The sequence below is a fragment of the Odocoileus virginianus genome, chromosome 7 (assembly GCF_023699985.2).
Source record: "Odocoileus virginianus isolate 20LAN1187 ecotype Illinois chromosome 7, Ovbor_1.2, whole genome shotgun sequence".
Lineage (NCBI taxonomy): Eukaryota > Metazoa > Chordata > Mammalia > Artiodactyla > Cervidae > Odocoileus > Odocoileus virginianus.
The window spans coordinates 62964633-62980552 of NC_069680.1; the positions used below are offsets into that span (position 1 = coordinate 62964633).

General features: G+C 36.3%; 1 protein-coding gene across 3 annotated transcripts in view; it reads left to right on the forward strand.

Annotated features, from left to right (window-relative positions):
* Positions 1–15920, forward strand: part of FAM149B1 (family with sequence similarity 149 member B1) — a 52795-nt gene that overhangs the window by 20855 nt on the left and 16020 nt on the right. For all 3 annotated transcript variants that reach the window (XM_020894962.2, XM_070470812.1, XM_070470813.1), the window contains 4 exons: positions 1600–1742; positions 2506–2622; positions 9978–10142; positions 13512–13699. In XM_020894962.2, the coding sequence (XP_020750621.2) occupies positions 1600–1742; positions 2506–2622; positions 9978–10142; positions 13512–13699 (613 nt within the window). The remainder of the gene's footprint in view (positions 1–1599; positions 1743–2505; positions 2623–9977; positions 10143–13511; positions 13700–15920) is intronic.

The following is a 15920-nucleotide window of genomic DNA, read 5'->3' on the forward strand; positions in this document are numbered from 1 at the left end:
ATATATATGATAAATAATAAAATTATTACATATACATATGGTATACTGTCATTCAGTGTGCGTGTGTGTAGAGAGGTAAAATAAAGACATTTTAAATATCTATAGAGTAAGAGTTTCCCATTCATATATACTCAACTAAAAGAATGATTAAAGGACAGACTGAAGCAAAAGGGAAATAAAGCCAGAAGAAAGGAATGGGATACAGGAAGCAACAGAGAGTAAAATAACTGTCAAGCTTTACTGGTAAAGTAGTTACTAAAATAACAATAACATTTTATGTATTAAAAACAACACTAATACTAAAATTCAATATAAGATGCTGAGAGGGAAGTTAAAGAATATCAAAGATAAAAATCACACAGAAGATGCTTACAGGGAAGTTGAAGCATATCAAAGTCCTTTTTAAAAAATTTTTTGTTTTACATAATTGGAATGTCATTTATCAAAGTGGCGAAAGATGTCTCAAACCCCTACATCCCTTTCTGTTCCTTTCAGTAATCTTGTAAGCTGAAGGAAGGAAGGTTTAGACTAGAAAGTAATCTTCAAACTTTCTAAACTGCAACCCACACTAAGACATGTAGTTGATATTGCAACCCAGCGTGTGTACATAAGATAAAACACAGGGATTTCCCTGGTGGTGGTCCAATGGTTAAAACTCTGAGCTCCCACTATAGGGGGCCTAGGTTCGATCCATGGTCAGGGAACTAGATTTCACATGCCACAACTAAAGATCCTGCATGCTGCAACAAAGATCAAAGTACCTGTGTGCAGCCAAATAAATCAATATATATATATATTTGTGTTGAGTCTTTAAAGTTAAACCTTAAATCTATCTGTGTGCTCAGTCACTCAGTCATGTCTGACTCTTTTTGGCCCCATGGACAGTAGCTCACCAGGCTCCTCTGTCCATGGAATTTTCTAGGTAAGAAAACGAGTGGGTTGCCACTTCCTTTTTTTTTTTTTGGATGGACCCTGACTTTCACTGTTAAGAGTTAAAATACATATTTCTTATCTTATACTTTTAAAAGAATGTGTTAACTTTTCTTCCACCAGAGCATAAAAGAGCACCTAAAAAAAAATGAAGTAGCGAGTAGGCAGAGAATCAGATAATATGGTCAGATTCACATTTTATACCCATCCCTTTGGCTGCTGCAAAAAGATAGATTATAGGGTAAAGATCTAACCTAAATTGTGAGGTGAAAACTGTAAACTACAAAATAATATATTTTTAAGATTGACTGTCTACCTTAAGCTCTAAAAAAATACTGGAACCAAGCAACTGTAATAAAATTATCAATCATTGTCTTTGAGTGGTAGAATTATTGGTAATTTTTATTTTTCTTTATTCATTTCTGGATTGTATGATAAGAAAATGTTGCTTAGAAACATTGCTGTTTCTCCAGATTCTCTTCAAATAGGAATAGGGAGGCCATCTGAATATTCTAAGATTCAAGAACTGACTAACTTAACTTTTCTTTCACACAAATGGACTAAATATTGAAAACGAAACAAAATCTGATTGCTTTCAACCTTTATGATTATGATTCTTCACAGAGATTGAAGCTCACCTAAATATTTTGGGGTGATAATTTCTTTTAGGAACTTGATCAAAATGCCACTGAAAAAGTCCAGGCAATGTTCACAGCCATTGACGAGCTCTTATATGAGCAGAAGTTGAGTGTACATACTAAAAGTCTACAAGAAGAGTGCCAACAGTGGACACATAGCTTTCCTCATCTCAGGTATTGGAATCCCTGTATATACATGGCTAATACTAAAATATGAAAAGCAGATTTCCAAGAAAGCTGTATTCTGAAATCTTTATGGGCATGGATTTGTATCATTAAGGTGATATGGTATAAAGCCTCAGATGATAGAAAACTCATGTTGATCGAAGTTTCTCAGAGTTTTCATAACTAGTTGTCCTAATCAAGTAAAACAGTTTCTATTCCAGTAGCTGTGATCTGTATCTGTCAAAAAGAGACCTTCTTTTGAACAAAAGCATCAGAAAATATATTTGATCACACTACTGTCTATAAGTAAATTCTAATGCACATATACTTGAAAGCAGACATAGGCTATTAGGAAGCTTTCCTTAGAAACCACACTACTACACATACTTAAAATTTATAAAGCTTCATGTTCTTAAGAATACAATTCAGTTTTTACTAATTTGGCCTGGCTTTCACCCATTTTAGCAAATGTAATGACGATTGTTATGGAGGGTGGAGGGTAAATTAAAATGTTTGCTCAGTTTCCTTGGATTCTTTTTCAGTGGGGTGGAAAAGCTTTATCCATTCTGTCTCCATTGTATAGGAGAGAGAGATACCTTCAAAAAGGCTCTGGATTCACATTTCTCTCAAGAATCATTCTAAATCAGTAAGGGACTAAATGTGTACTAGATTTCTCTGTAGAGCCATCACATTTTGTTCCAAAAATACCTATATTTTGTATGTATGCCGGATGAATGTGCTTGACCGTCTTTTTATGTTCTTCACTTTGAAGGATTCTGGGTCGGCAGATAATCACTCCAAGTGAAGGTTATGGACTGTACCCTAGATCCCCTTCTGCTGTTTCATCTTCACATGAGGCAACACTGTCTCAAGAAAGAGATTCTACTATGTAAGTATTCTAATATGTAAGTATTTATATATTCTAATATGCAAGTATTTTATTCTGCCACTTATACTAAAGGATTAAAATACTTATTTATTGGTATTTAGTAAAGCACAGCAAATTCTGTAAGACAGATCATAGTCTTTATGCATACTAGAATTTTTTTACTTACGTTTTAGTTAAAAGAAAAGATATTCTCTAGAATTTTAAGAGTTACTCATATCCATAGTTACTTATATCTATGTCATATCTATGTCTATCTAAATACAAGCACTTTCTTCTTGGAATAAATGTGTCGATAGAGTGGTTTAAAGAAATTCAGGGATCTAAGAAATAGAATTTAAAATTTTTTTGAAAAAAACTTTGAAAAAGTGGTTTTCTTAAACATGTAATACTAATTATTATGGAAGTTAAACTGATATTATTAAAATGGATGACCGGGATGGGGAATACATGTAAATCCATGGCTAATTCATTTCAATGTATGACAAAAACCACTGCAATGTTGTAAAGTAATTAGCCTCCAACTAATAAAAATAAATGGAAAAATAAAAAATAAATAAAATGGGTAATTAGTCATTAGCTAAAATGGCTAATTCTTTGAATACCTCAAACTCTTTTAACAGTAGCACAATAAACCCAGATAGGATTACTTTAAAAACCTATGCTTACCCTTAATTCTGTGGTAAAATGTCATGGTTTTAATTCATTTTAAAATTATTCCTTTACTATTTCCTAAGACTGTAATTTTATTTATACTGATACTGGTTAAGAGTTGTAGTGATGCTTGCTTTTGATGCCTTTTAAAGCTTGTAGTAATTTCATCAGACCACAAAGTAAAACATTATTGTCTTAGGTCAGTTAAGGCTATGGGATCTGGGTTATCAACTAACTGATTTTTGGTCAGAGAGTGGGATTTGTTTACTTTTTTCAGAGTGATTTAAACTCAAGGTTCTGGTCACCAGGGTGACAATTCTTTCTAAAATTAAGCCTCATATATTACATCAATAAGCCTTTTAAAATTTACTCCTTTTATATAAGTTTCAGATTTTTACAGACTAATTTGTCTCCCACAGAAAGGATGTATTCTTTAATTCTCACGACCAAAATTGGATAACTTAGGTCCTGCGATTAAGATATATTTACCTGACTTATTAGTTTAAACTTTATATATACCTTACATTTTTTAACTGTAAATAGCAATTTCCTTTTAGAGATTTCAAAGAAATAAGGAACAAGTCTGAGCAGTTAACTCCTCCTTCTCTAGGACATTTGGCTAAATCATGATTCTGCAACACACTGCAGACGTCTTTTCTGTCCATTTTACTTGCTACCACCATTGCTGCTTGGTCCTTCTTAGTTTTGGTTCTGGATTATTTGACTTACAGTGTTCAATAATTACTTTTCTTTACTATACAGATGAAATAAATAAATACCTATCTGTACTTTATACAGACATATAGTTAAATGAAGCAAGTTATTCAGCTATATTTGGGTATCACTTCTTAAAATAATAACAAATTAAATATAATCCATATTTACTTTCATATCACTACCAGTTTGACCATAGTTGATATTTTTTTCTCTTGAGTACCATTAAGGAACTCATTGTACTGTAAAATATTTATATATTTTAATTAACCATAATTATTATTATTATTAATTAACCATAATTATTATTGATGCTCAAATTGTTACAACTTGGCCGTGTCAAGCTGGTTCATTTTTGTCCTTTTTGTCCAGGCCTATCCTGGAAAAATATTTTTTCTCCTTTAAGACATGGAATCAGCTGAAAGTCAAGGAAACATTTAACTTTTTTGAGAGACTACTAGTATTTGAGAACAAAATTTGGGTAGTTGAGGATATGTAAGTTGGTGGTAATGCTGCAATTTTGCCACTTTTTAAAATAAGTGATGTGAAAAAATGTCAGAAATACAACTTTGGTATTTTTTAGTTTAACAAATTAGTTTTCCATAAAATATGAGGTTTATCAGCTACTAAGATTTTCTACAAAAATAACATTTCAAATTATACCCATTCTTGCCCCTCCACATTACATCAGATTTTCCTTTTAAAGTTCATGGTTAATCCTTTCTGTCCTTCACTTAAAAATCTTCAGTAGCTTCCCACTGAATTTATGATAAATTTAAAATTATATCATAAGCTGGCCCCAGTCTTCATCTCTGTCTTTATCTTCTGTCACTCTCTTGTTCATTAATCCTTCCACATTGTATTTTTTTCACATCTCAGATGTACTAAATAAGATATTTGGTTCAGTTTCCATTCTTGAGTTCTTGGGCCAGAGGAAATTGGTATAAAAACAACACAAAAATACAGTCGCTTTCTCTTTGTATCTCTAACACCTAAAACAATGCCTAGAATATAGTTAGAATCAAATTTTTTTTAAACTAAATATCATATTTATTTGACAACAAACTCCATGAAAATGAACTTATATTATGGCTGCAAAACAGTGTTATCAATCAAAACAAATATTATTGTATAGATCAAAATGGAATTCTAAGAACTTTACAACAATAGAAAATGGTGGTAGCATAAGGAGAAAACACAGGCCAGAAAAGGATCCTGGACAGATGAGTTTGAGAACATTGCTATTTGAAAAAAAAACATCGACAGAGGAATGGATAAAGATGTGGTCCATATATATACAGTGGTGGAGAAGGAAATGACAACCCACTCCAGTATTCTTGCCTAGAGAATCCCGTGGACAGAGGAACCTGGTGGGCTGCTGTCCATGGGGTCACACAGAGTTGGACATAACTGAAGCAACTTAGCATGCATGCATGCATTGGAGAAGGAAATGGCAACCCACTCCAGTGTTCTTGCCTGGAGAATCCTAGGGACAGAGGAGCCTGGTTGGCTGCTATCTATGGGGTTGCACAGAGTCGGACACGACTGCAGCAACTTAGCAGCAGCAGCATATACAGTGGACTATTACTCAGCCATTAAAAATAATGAAATAATGCCATTTGCAGCATCATGGATGGACCTAAAGATTCATACTGAGTGAAGTAAGTAAGACAGAGAAGGAGAAATACTGTATGACGTTCCTTACATGTGGACTCTAAAAAGAAATGATACAAATGAACTTAATTACAAAACAGAAAGAGATTCACAGACTTAGAGAGCAAACTTATGGTTGCCGGGTCTGGGGTGGGTAAGGATGAGAGGAAGGGATAGTTAAGGTGTTTGGCATGGACATGTACACACTGCTATATTTAAAATGGATAACCAACAAAGACCTACTGTATAGCACAAAATAAATAAATACAATTTTTTTAATAAAAAAAATGTAGTCTTCTGCTACAAGTTAGTTTAAGGGGCTTATCTACCCTTAAATACATACTACAACAAAAATTAACTATAATATCTAATAAGTTGCCAAAGTGTATGACTGTATGCAGAATTATAACCCTTAAAAAATCATTAAAAGGATAACTAGAAAATAAACCTTTGTGTATATGACTAAATAATTTTCAACAAGGGTGCCAAGATTACAGAGTGGAGAAAGGACAATCCCCCCAACAAATGGTGCTGGGAAAACAATGCAAAAGAATGAAGTGGGACTCTGATCTTAAACGATATACAGAACTTAATTCAAAATGGACTTCAAAGACCTAAATGTAAGACCTAAAACTATTAAAACTCCTAGAATAAAACACAGGGGAAAAGCTTCAGGATATTGGATTTGGCAATGATTTATTGGATAGAACATCAAAATCTAAAAACAAAAGCAAAAATAGACAAATGGAACTACATCAAACTCAAAAATTTCCGTGCACCCAAAGGAAAAAATCAGTAGAGTGAAAAGGCAACCTGTGGAGTGGGAGAGAGTATTCCCAAGTCACATATCTGATAAGGGGTTAATATCTAGAACACATGAGGAACTTCTACAATCCAACAACAACAAAAAGAACCCAATTTAAAAATAGAAAAAGGACAAGAGAACAGACAATTCTCAAAGAAGATAAACCCATGACCAACAAGTAAGTAAAAAGATGCTTAACATCACTAATCATAAGAGGAATGCAAATCAAAACCACAATAAAATAACCACCTCATACCCATTCCAGCTGAGCTATTTCAAATCTGAAATGATGATGCTGTGAGGGGCTCCCTGGTGGTCCAGTGGTTAGGAATCCATCTTGCATTGCAGTGTACACTGGTTCAGTCCCATATCTGGGAAGATCCCACATGCCACGGGGCAACTAGGCCCATGTGCCACAACTGCTGAGCCCATGCGAGCAACTGCTGAAGACCATGCACCTTAGGATCTGTGCTCCCCAACAAGAGAAGCCACCATTACGAGAAGCCTGCAAGCCACAACTAGAGCAAGCCCACACACAGCAGTGGCGACCCAGCACAGCCAAAATAAATAAATAAATATTATTTTTTTAAAAAAGATGATGCTATGTAAGTGCTGCACTCAATATGCCAGCAAATTTGGTGAAAACTTGGCCACAGGACTGGAAAAGGTCAGTTTTCATTCCAATCCCAAAGAAAGGCAAAGCCAAAGAATGCTCAAACTGCGGCACAACTGCAGTCACCTCACACGCTAGTAAAGTAATGCTCAAGATTCTCCAAGCCAGGCTTCAACAGTACGTGAACTGAGAACTTCCAGATGTTCAAGAAGGATTTAGAAAAGGCAGAGGAACCAGAGATCAAATTACCAACGTTCATTGGATCATACAAAAGGCAAGAGAATGCCAAGAAAACATTTACTTCTGTTTAATTGACTACACTAAAGCCTTTGATTGTGTTGTAGATCACAATAAACTGTGGGAAATTCTTAAAGAGATGGGAACACCAAGACCACCTGACCTGCCTCCTGAGAAACCTGTGTGCAGGTCAGGAAGCAACAGTTAGAACTGGACATGGAACAACAGACTGGCTTCAAATTGGGAAAGGAGTACCTCAAGGCTGTATACTGTCACCCTGCTTATTTAACTTCTATGCAGAGTACATTATGCGAAATGCTGGGCTGGGTGACCCACAAGCTGGAATCAAGATTGCTGGGAGAAATATCAGTAACCTCAGATATGCAGATGACACCACCCTCATGGCAGAACATGAAGAGGAACTAAAGAGCCTCTTGATGAAAGTGAAAGAGGAGAGTGAAAAAGCTGCCTTAAAACTTAACATTTAGAAAACTAAGATCATGGCATCCAGTCCCATCACTTCATGGCAAATGAGTGGGGAAACAATGAGAGACTATTTTCTTGGGCTCCAAAATCACTGCAGATGGTGACTGCAGCCATGAAATTAAAAGAAGCTTACTCCTTGGAAGAAAAGCTATGATAAACCTTGACAGCATACTAAAAAGCAGAGACATTACTTTAACAACAAAAGTCCATATAGTCAAAGCTATGGTTTTTCCAGTAGTCATGTTTGGATGTGAATGTTGGACCATAAAGTAACCTGAGTGCCAAAGAATTGATGCTTTTGAACTATGGTGTTGGAGAAGACCCTTGAGAGTCTCTTGGACAGCAAAGAGATCAAACTAGTCATTCCTAAAGAAAATCAGTCCTGAATATTCATTGAAAGGACTGATGCTGAAGCTGAAGCCCTGATACTTTGGCCACCTGATGCAAAGAACTGACTTGTTGGAAAAGACCCTGATGCTGGGAAAGATTGAAGGCAGGAAGACAGGGGGACAACAGAGGATGAGATGGTTGAATGGCATCACCAACTTGTTAGACATGAATTTGAGCAAGCTCTGGGAGTTGTTGATGGACAGGGAAGACTGGTGTGCTGCAGTTCATGGGATCTCAAAGAGTCAGGCATGACTGACTGAACTGAACTGAACCCATCGTTTAACTGTATGGGGGTCCTGGGAAATGTAGTCTAGTTTTGTGGCCTGAGAAAACGTTTAATCAACATGTAACAGTCTCTTTGGGTGTCCCTGGTGGCTCAGCAATAGTCTGCAATGCAGCAGATGCTGGTTTGATCTCTGGGTCAGGAAGATCTTCTGGAGAAGGAAATGGCAACCCACTCCAGTATTCTTGCCTGGAAAATCTCATGGATAGAGGAGCCAGACGGGCTACAATCCATGGGGTCACAAGAGTCTGACACAACTTAGTGACTAAACCACCACCACTACCACCACCACCACCCATCATCAGGATGGCCACCATCTAGAGAACAGAAAGCAACAACTTTTAGCAAAAATGTAGACAAAAAATTGGAACCTTTGTGAACTGTTGGGGGGAATGGAGTATACAGTATAGCCACTAAGGAAAACAGTATGGACTGTGTTAGGCGCTCAGTCATGTCTGATTCTTTGCAACCCCACGGACTGTAGCCCGCCAGGCTCCTCTATCCATGGAATTCTCCAGGCAAGAATACTGGAGTGGATTGCCATTCCCTCCTCGCAAGGAACTTCCCAACCCAGCAATTGAACCCTGGTTTCCAGCCTCACAAGCAGATTCTTTACCATTTGAGCTACAGGGCAGTCTCCTGTTGTCTCTTGGAAAACAGTATGGAGGCTTCTTAAAACACTAAAAATAGAATTACTGTATGAACCAGCAATCCCACTCCGGTGTATATCCAAAAAAAAATTCAAAGGAGGATCTCAAAGAGATATCTGCACACAAATATTCATTGCATCATTAATCACAATAGCCAAGAGGTGGAAACAACCCAGATCTTCATCACAGATGAATGGATAAAGAAAATGTATATACATACAATGGAATATTATAGAAGGAAATCCTGTTACATGCTATAATATGGATTGATGAGCCTTGAAGTTATTATTTAATAAGTGAAATAAGCTAGTCACAAAAGGACAAATACAATATGATTCCACCCGTATTTAGTATCTAAAGTAGTCTAATCATAGAAACAGAAAGTAGCATAGTTGCCCAGAGGAAGAAAGGAAGGGGAAGGGGCAATTAGTGTTTAATTTGGATACCAAAGTTTCAGTTTAGCAATATAAGTTCAAGAGATCTGTAGCACAATAATGTGCATGCATTTTCAACAACAATGAAGTTATTGAAATAAACCTATAATCTCCTGAGGTACTTCAAAGAGTTGAACATGAATGTAAATATTCTTAGATTTTAAAAAAAATAGCTTATTTTATAACCATAGCCATTGCATCTGAAAAGATAGCAAGTAGTATTCAACTGCTTCAGTATTAGGTGCATAATACACCTAAGCAGAGTGGGTCTGTGGCTCATATTTATTCCTGTTCTGAGAAATAATAGGTATTAAGGTTTAGAGTAGCCCAGGAAGGTATTACCAGGGGAAGGGACTTTGAGCTGAAACTTGTATGAATGAGTGTCTGTGGGAACTGACTGTATTATGTTGTACATAATTACTGTTTTCCCCTCTCCCAGATTTGGCATTAGGGGAAAGAAGCTACATTTTTCATCTTCATATGGTCCTAAAGCATCTTCCGTTGCCAAATCCCCTTGCTTGTGTCCTATGGAAAGAGAAGAAGACTGTATAATATTTTCTGAGGGAATAATAGAGGAATACCTAGCATTTGACCACACAGATATGTGAGTATTATATCTTTTAAATGTTTTTACTCCCCTGTTTTGTGTATTAGTATCTATTTTTCTAAAGTATATCACCAATATTATCTGTAATTAAATTTATGTTATTTATGTTCTATTACTTCAGTTGTCCAGCATTCATATACTTAATTGATATAAATTGTTTCCACATACCAGTCTTCGTTGTATGTTTTTTCCTGCACATGTCATTTGCCTCTTCCTGAGATTAAACAGTTTTAAATGAATTAATTTAAAAAATTTTTCTTCTTTGTAAATTATCACCAGTAATTCATGGAAACTTTATTCATCTTATTCTAAATCCAGGCTCTCTTATTGTTCCATGCTACATTCCTGAAATGTTAACCTCTTAAACTATTCCTCTAAGCCTTTGGAAGTTCAGAATGATAGTCACAGTAGCACATCTGGAAGTGAGAATTTCAGGCTATGAGGCTGTGGTTAGGTCTAGTTAGTGTCATATGGTTCTGGACTTTTCTTCCCTTATTTCCTATTGAGCCATGCTTACTTTTATGTTCAATGTATACAGTCCTAGGCTCAGGTAAACATAACTCAGATTTCTATACATAGCACCAATGAGCTAGCTAATTGTTCCAAGAGAATCGTATGTATGCTCTTTTGGATTTCCAGAGATTTCCCCCTTGCCTTTCACTTCATCTGACCTGAGTCAAATTATCTGTATATTTTCTCCTCCTTTTTCCTCAAAGTCTTTTTCCCTTCATTTTAGCTTTAAATAAAGCTGATTTAACTACTCTAAAATGTGATGTTCATGACTCAAACCCAAATGTATTTTCAAGTAATACAGGGAAGATTTTTAGGAAGGCAGTCTTCTCTTTAGAGATACCACTGAGATACTGAGATGTGATGAATGAAATCATGTAAGTTTGGAAGAAAATAAGATATGAAAGATTTTTTTTTAATAGTTTGGGAATAGGGAAGGCCTTTCTAACTACAGCTCAAAATCTACAAGTCATTTAAAAATAACTATTTAAAATTTCTGCATAAAAAATTCATAAAGTCAGAAGGCAAATGGGCAAAAATATTTGCAGTTAATGCATGCACAGAGGCTTAATTTCCTTAACATGTATATCAATAAGGAAAAAATTAAGGACAAAACAAAGAACATGGCAGAGTTCACATTATAAGAAAATGAAACTTATATATATGAAATGAAACTCAGTCTCAAAGATGCAAATCAAAACTATCATGAGTACTCTTTTACCTGACAGACTATCAAAAGACAAAGGATAAAGAAATCTGATTATTCCTTGAATGATAAAATAGGCATATTCTTTCACTACTGGAGAATATACCACCTCTTTAAATTGAAATGCACATACCCTTTGACTCAATAATCTATTGATAGGAATCTACCCTGCAAATAAGATACCTTTGTAGCCAAAGAACTACATACATACAGTCCCCAACTTAAGATGAATTGACTTATGAATTCTTGATTTACAATGGTATAGAAGTGATACACATTCAATAGCAACTATCTGTTGAATTTCTGTCTTTTCCTGGACTAGCAATATGCAGTATGACACTTTCTCGGGATGCTGCACAGTGGCAGCAAGCTGCAGCTGCCAGTCAGCCACACTATCATGAGGGTAAACAACCAGTACACTTACAGCCATTTTATACCCATAAACCATTGCTTTTCACTTTCAGTAGAGTATGAAATAAATTACATGAGATATTTAACACTTTATTATAAAATCGGCTTTGTGTTAGATAATTTTGCCCAGCTGTATGCTGATTTGTCTTCTGAGCACATTTAAGGAGGCTAGAATAAGCTATAATGTTCAACAGGTTAGGTGTATTAAATACATTTTTTACTTACATTTTTGTTAGTTTATTAGGGTATAACCTAATACATAAGGAATATCTCTAGAAATATATTGTGGTATTGATTATAAAAGCAAGAAGTTAGTTGATCAACAGCTGCCTGGCTACATATATTATGGTATAGCCAATGGAATACTTTGCAGTTATTTTTTTAAAGAGGCAGATTTATGTATATTGATAGGGATCATGGGCCAGGATACATTGATAACTGGATGAGCAAAGTGAAGTACAGTGTTAATGGAACTTTCTCTGGACTTATGTATGTTTGCTTCTGGGAATGAGGACTTGGGTAGAGATATAGGAAACTTATTTTCCACTACATGTATACATTTCCTTCTAAACAATTTGAATTTTCATCATATGGCTATACAATTGAAATACAGTTAATACTAATCAGCTTCCCTGGTGGCTTAGACGGTAAAGAATCTGCCTACAATGCAGGAAACCTGGGTTTCATCCCTCAGTCAAGAAGATCCCCTGGAGAAGGAAATGGCAACCCACTCCAGTATTCTTGCCTGGAGAATCCCATGGACAGAGGAGCCTGGCAAGTGATAGTTCATGGGGTCGCAGTCGGACATGACTTGAGCAACTGACACATAGCCTCCTCCACCACTTAATGCCAGGCTAGCTATTCCTTTGGAAAGGAGAAGCGAGGAGAGTCTGGCTGTCCTGCTTAAATCTTAGCATCCTTCTTTCCAGCCTAGTTTCCTATTTCATTCTTGAGTACTTTGTTACCCTAGGAGTAACTTTCACTATTAAGGCGGGAAGATACTTCTCTCCACCCAAGTCAGTTCCACAATTTGCTCTTAGTTTATACTGTCACAGATAAGCACATCTATCAGCCAAATTTTCTTCCCCCAGAAATCTGTTTGTGCTATTGATACTCACTGCCAGAGAAGAGATAGCCTTGCCTAACTGGGAGTTTCTGAATTATAGGTACAGATTCCAGAAGAGCCCGAGTAGCTTCCTATGCTGCTGGGCTTCCCTCTTTTTCCTTTACAATCAATTACCAAACGTTTATTCAGGTTAGTAAAAGCATACAATATAATAATCTATATGGACTGTTTCCCTAATAATCATGCCTCAGATAACTGCAGCATAATCTCAGTTACACCGTCCAGTGTGTCACATTAATGTAATCTAAATGTCATCCAGTTACAACAAAAAGGTGATTTCTGTGTTCAAGTCGTAGCTTGCTTGTTGCTCAACTGACAGTGCCATCTGTTTAAAGCTAAAAAAAAAAGTACAATGATTCTCACCCTTCTTTTTCTTATTCTATTTTTTGCCAGAATAGGGGGGTGGAATGGGGGTAAGAAGGAAAATGCAGAGTCTTCTCTGTTGAAAACTTCCTTAGCTCACAAAAGAGCTTAATATCTGTGCTACATATGTCGGGGGGGGAGGGGAAGGCAGATTTAGGGGGAGAAGCACAGATCACAGCACAAAAGACAGTGGTGGTGAACACTCAGTGAAGAAGAACCATGAAGTCTTTCCCTCTTGTTTCTGTTACAGGGAAGAGGAGTTTCATGGAAAGAAATCAGAAGCAGCTACAGAGAAACAGAAATTAGGGTATCCACCCATTGCTCCATTTTACTGCATGAAAGAGGATGTCCTTGCTTATGTGTTTGATGACGTGTGGAGCAAGGTCCTAAGCTGTATGGAGCAGCTGACACGTACTCACTGGGAGGGATTTGCTTCTGGTAAGGCTCTTTGTGAAAACAATTTAAAAAATAATTAAGACTTCCAAACCCTAACCAGTCTATTAGATTATATGCTTAATAGTACAAAAGAATCATATTTGTACTTCATATAGAAACTAACAGATAGTTGGACAATATTTGGGAATGACTGGATGAGTAATGAGGCCTAGTCTATGATGACTAGAGATTGAGCTTTCTTTTTGAATGTAATTATTTGTGAGAAAAAAAAACATGTGCAAGTCACAAATACATTTTAAAAACCACTTTATTGAAGAACTGATACACAATAAACCAGTAAAACTTAAAGTATATAATTTAATAAGTTGATTTATGTATATACAGCCATGTAACTATGATAGTCAATATAGTGCACATATCCATTACCCACAAAAGTTCATGACCTTGTAATCCCTCCCTCCTACCCTTGCCCAACCCACTATCCTTAAGTGACAACTTACCTGCTTAAATGGAATCACGTTGTATTGACTCTTTTTTTTTATCATCTTCTTTCTCCCAGTATAAATCATTCTGAGAGTCATCCATGTGTCAATAATTTATTCCTTTTATTGCTAAGTAGTATTCCACTGTTCCACAACTTGTTTGTCCATTTATCTGTTGATGGATGTTTGGACTATTTTCATTTTTGGTCTATTAGTGCTTTTATGAACACTAGGGTACAAGGCATATATTTTGACATATACTTCCTTTTCGGTGGATTTCTAGGAGTGGAACTGTCAAGAGTATATGGTTAAATGTATATTTAATGTCTTAACAATTGTCTGTATTGGTTTTCTATATTGCACAAAACATTAACACAAACTTAGCAGCTTCAAACAGTACACATTTATTGTATCACAGATCTGTGAGTCAGAAGTCCAGTAATAGCCAGCTAGTCCTTTACTTAAGATCTCACAAGGCTGCAATCAGGGTGTTGGTCAGAGCTGGTTCTCTTGTTGAGGCTCATGTTTTTAGAAGCATCCAGTTTCTTGTAGCTGCAGTAGTCATGGTGGCTTACTTCTCCAAGGCTTTCTCAGTAAAAAAGACTGAGAGCTCATCTCCTAGCAAGACAGACGATTATGTAACATAATCGAGGGGTGACATCCCATCACCTTTACCATCATCTGTTGGTTTGCAGCAAGTCACAGGTCCTGCCCACACTCCAAGGGAGGGGATTACACAAAGGTGTGAACACCAAGAGAAGAGAATCATGGGCTGGTGGGGGCACACTGGAATTTGTCCACTACATTCCTCCTTCTGACCCCCAGTGAGTCATGTGCTCCCACATGCAAAGTACATTCAACTCTCTCTAAAAGTTTCCAAGAGAATCATTCTTGGAATGATGGAGCCTCAGCTCCAAAGATTTTTGAATCAGGTAAGAATGAAGTTCCTGGATGTAATACAGGGCAAGTTAAGTTACTGTGACACAATTCATTTCTATTCTATAGCCCTGTGAAACTAAATACAGACGTACATAAACATCTAACTATTTAATCCAGCCATTCTGTTCCGAGAGACAAATTATTGATATTTGATCCCAACAAACCCAACATATAATAGTGGGCCAGGAAAAGGATAACCATTATAGACACTCCAGTTAAAGACTGGGGTGGGGGAGGGGTCCCTAGCAATTCTGAAATCCACCTGTGAAAATATTTGGGATTCCTTCATCAAGTTTCAAGCCCTGGAAATAATCCTCTTAGCTCTCTGCTCTCCCCTCTGAGCTCTTGATTTCACCCTCTGTGTCATCCTATAACATGAAAGGTATCATGTTTGTAGCTAATTAATTTTATTAGGTTGCGTCCTGCCAGTAGAATTTTGAGGGTCTGATAGCCTTCCTTTATTTGGAATCTTTTGCCATCTAGAGAGATCGAGAATTCTCAAAATCATTAAGTCCTGTTTTCTTTATGTTTAATAGTTTTTCCCTCAATTTCTCTCATCTCACATCTTATTATAAGCAGCAAGGAAAAAATCAGGCTTCACCTTTAACACTTTGCTAGGAAATCTCCATAGCTATATAAGCAAAATCATCACTTTGAAAGTTCAGCTTTCCACATGACCATAAGAGACCATTTCACTAAACTTTCTGTCACAAAATAACAAGCATCTCCTTTCTTCCAGTTTCTAATGTTCTCCCTTCTTCCAGTTTCTAATATGTTCCTCATTTCCTTCTAAGCCTTCCCCTACAGCACCTTCCAAATCCAAATTTCTCCTAAGTCTGTTC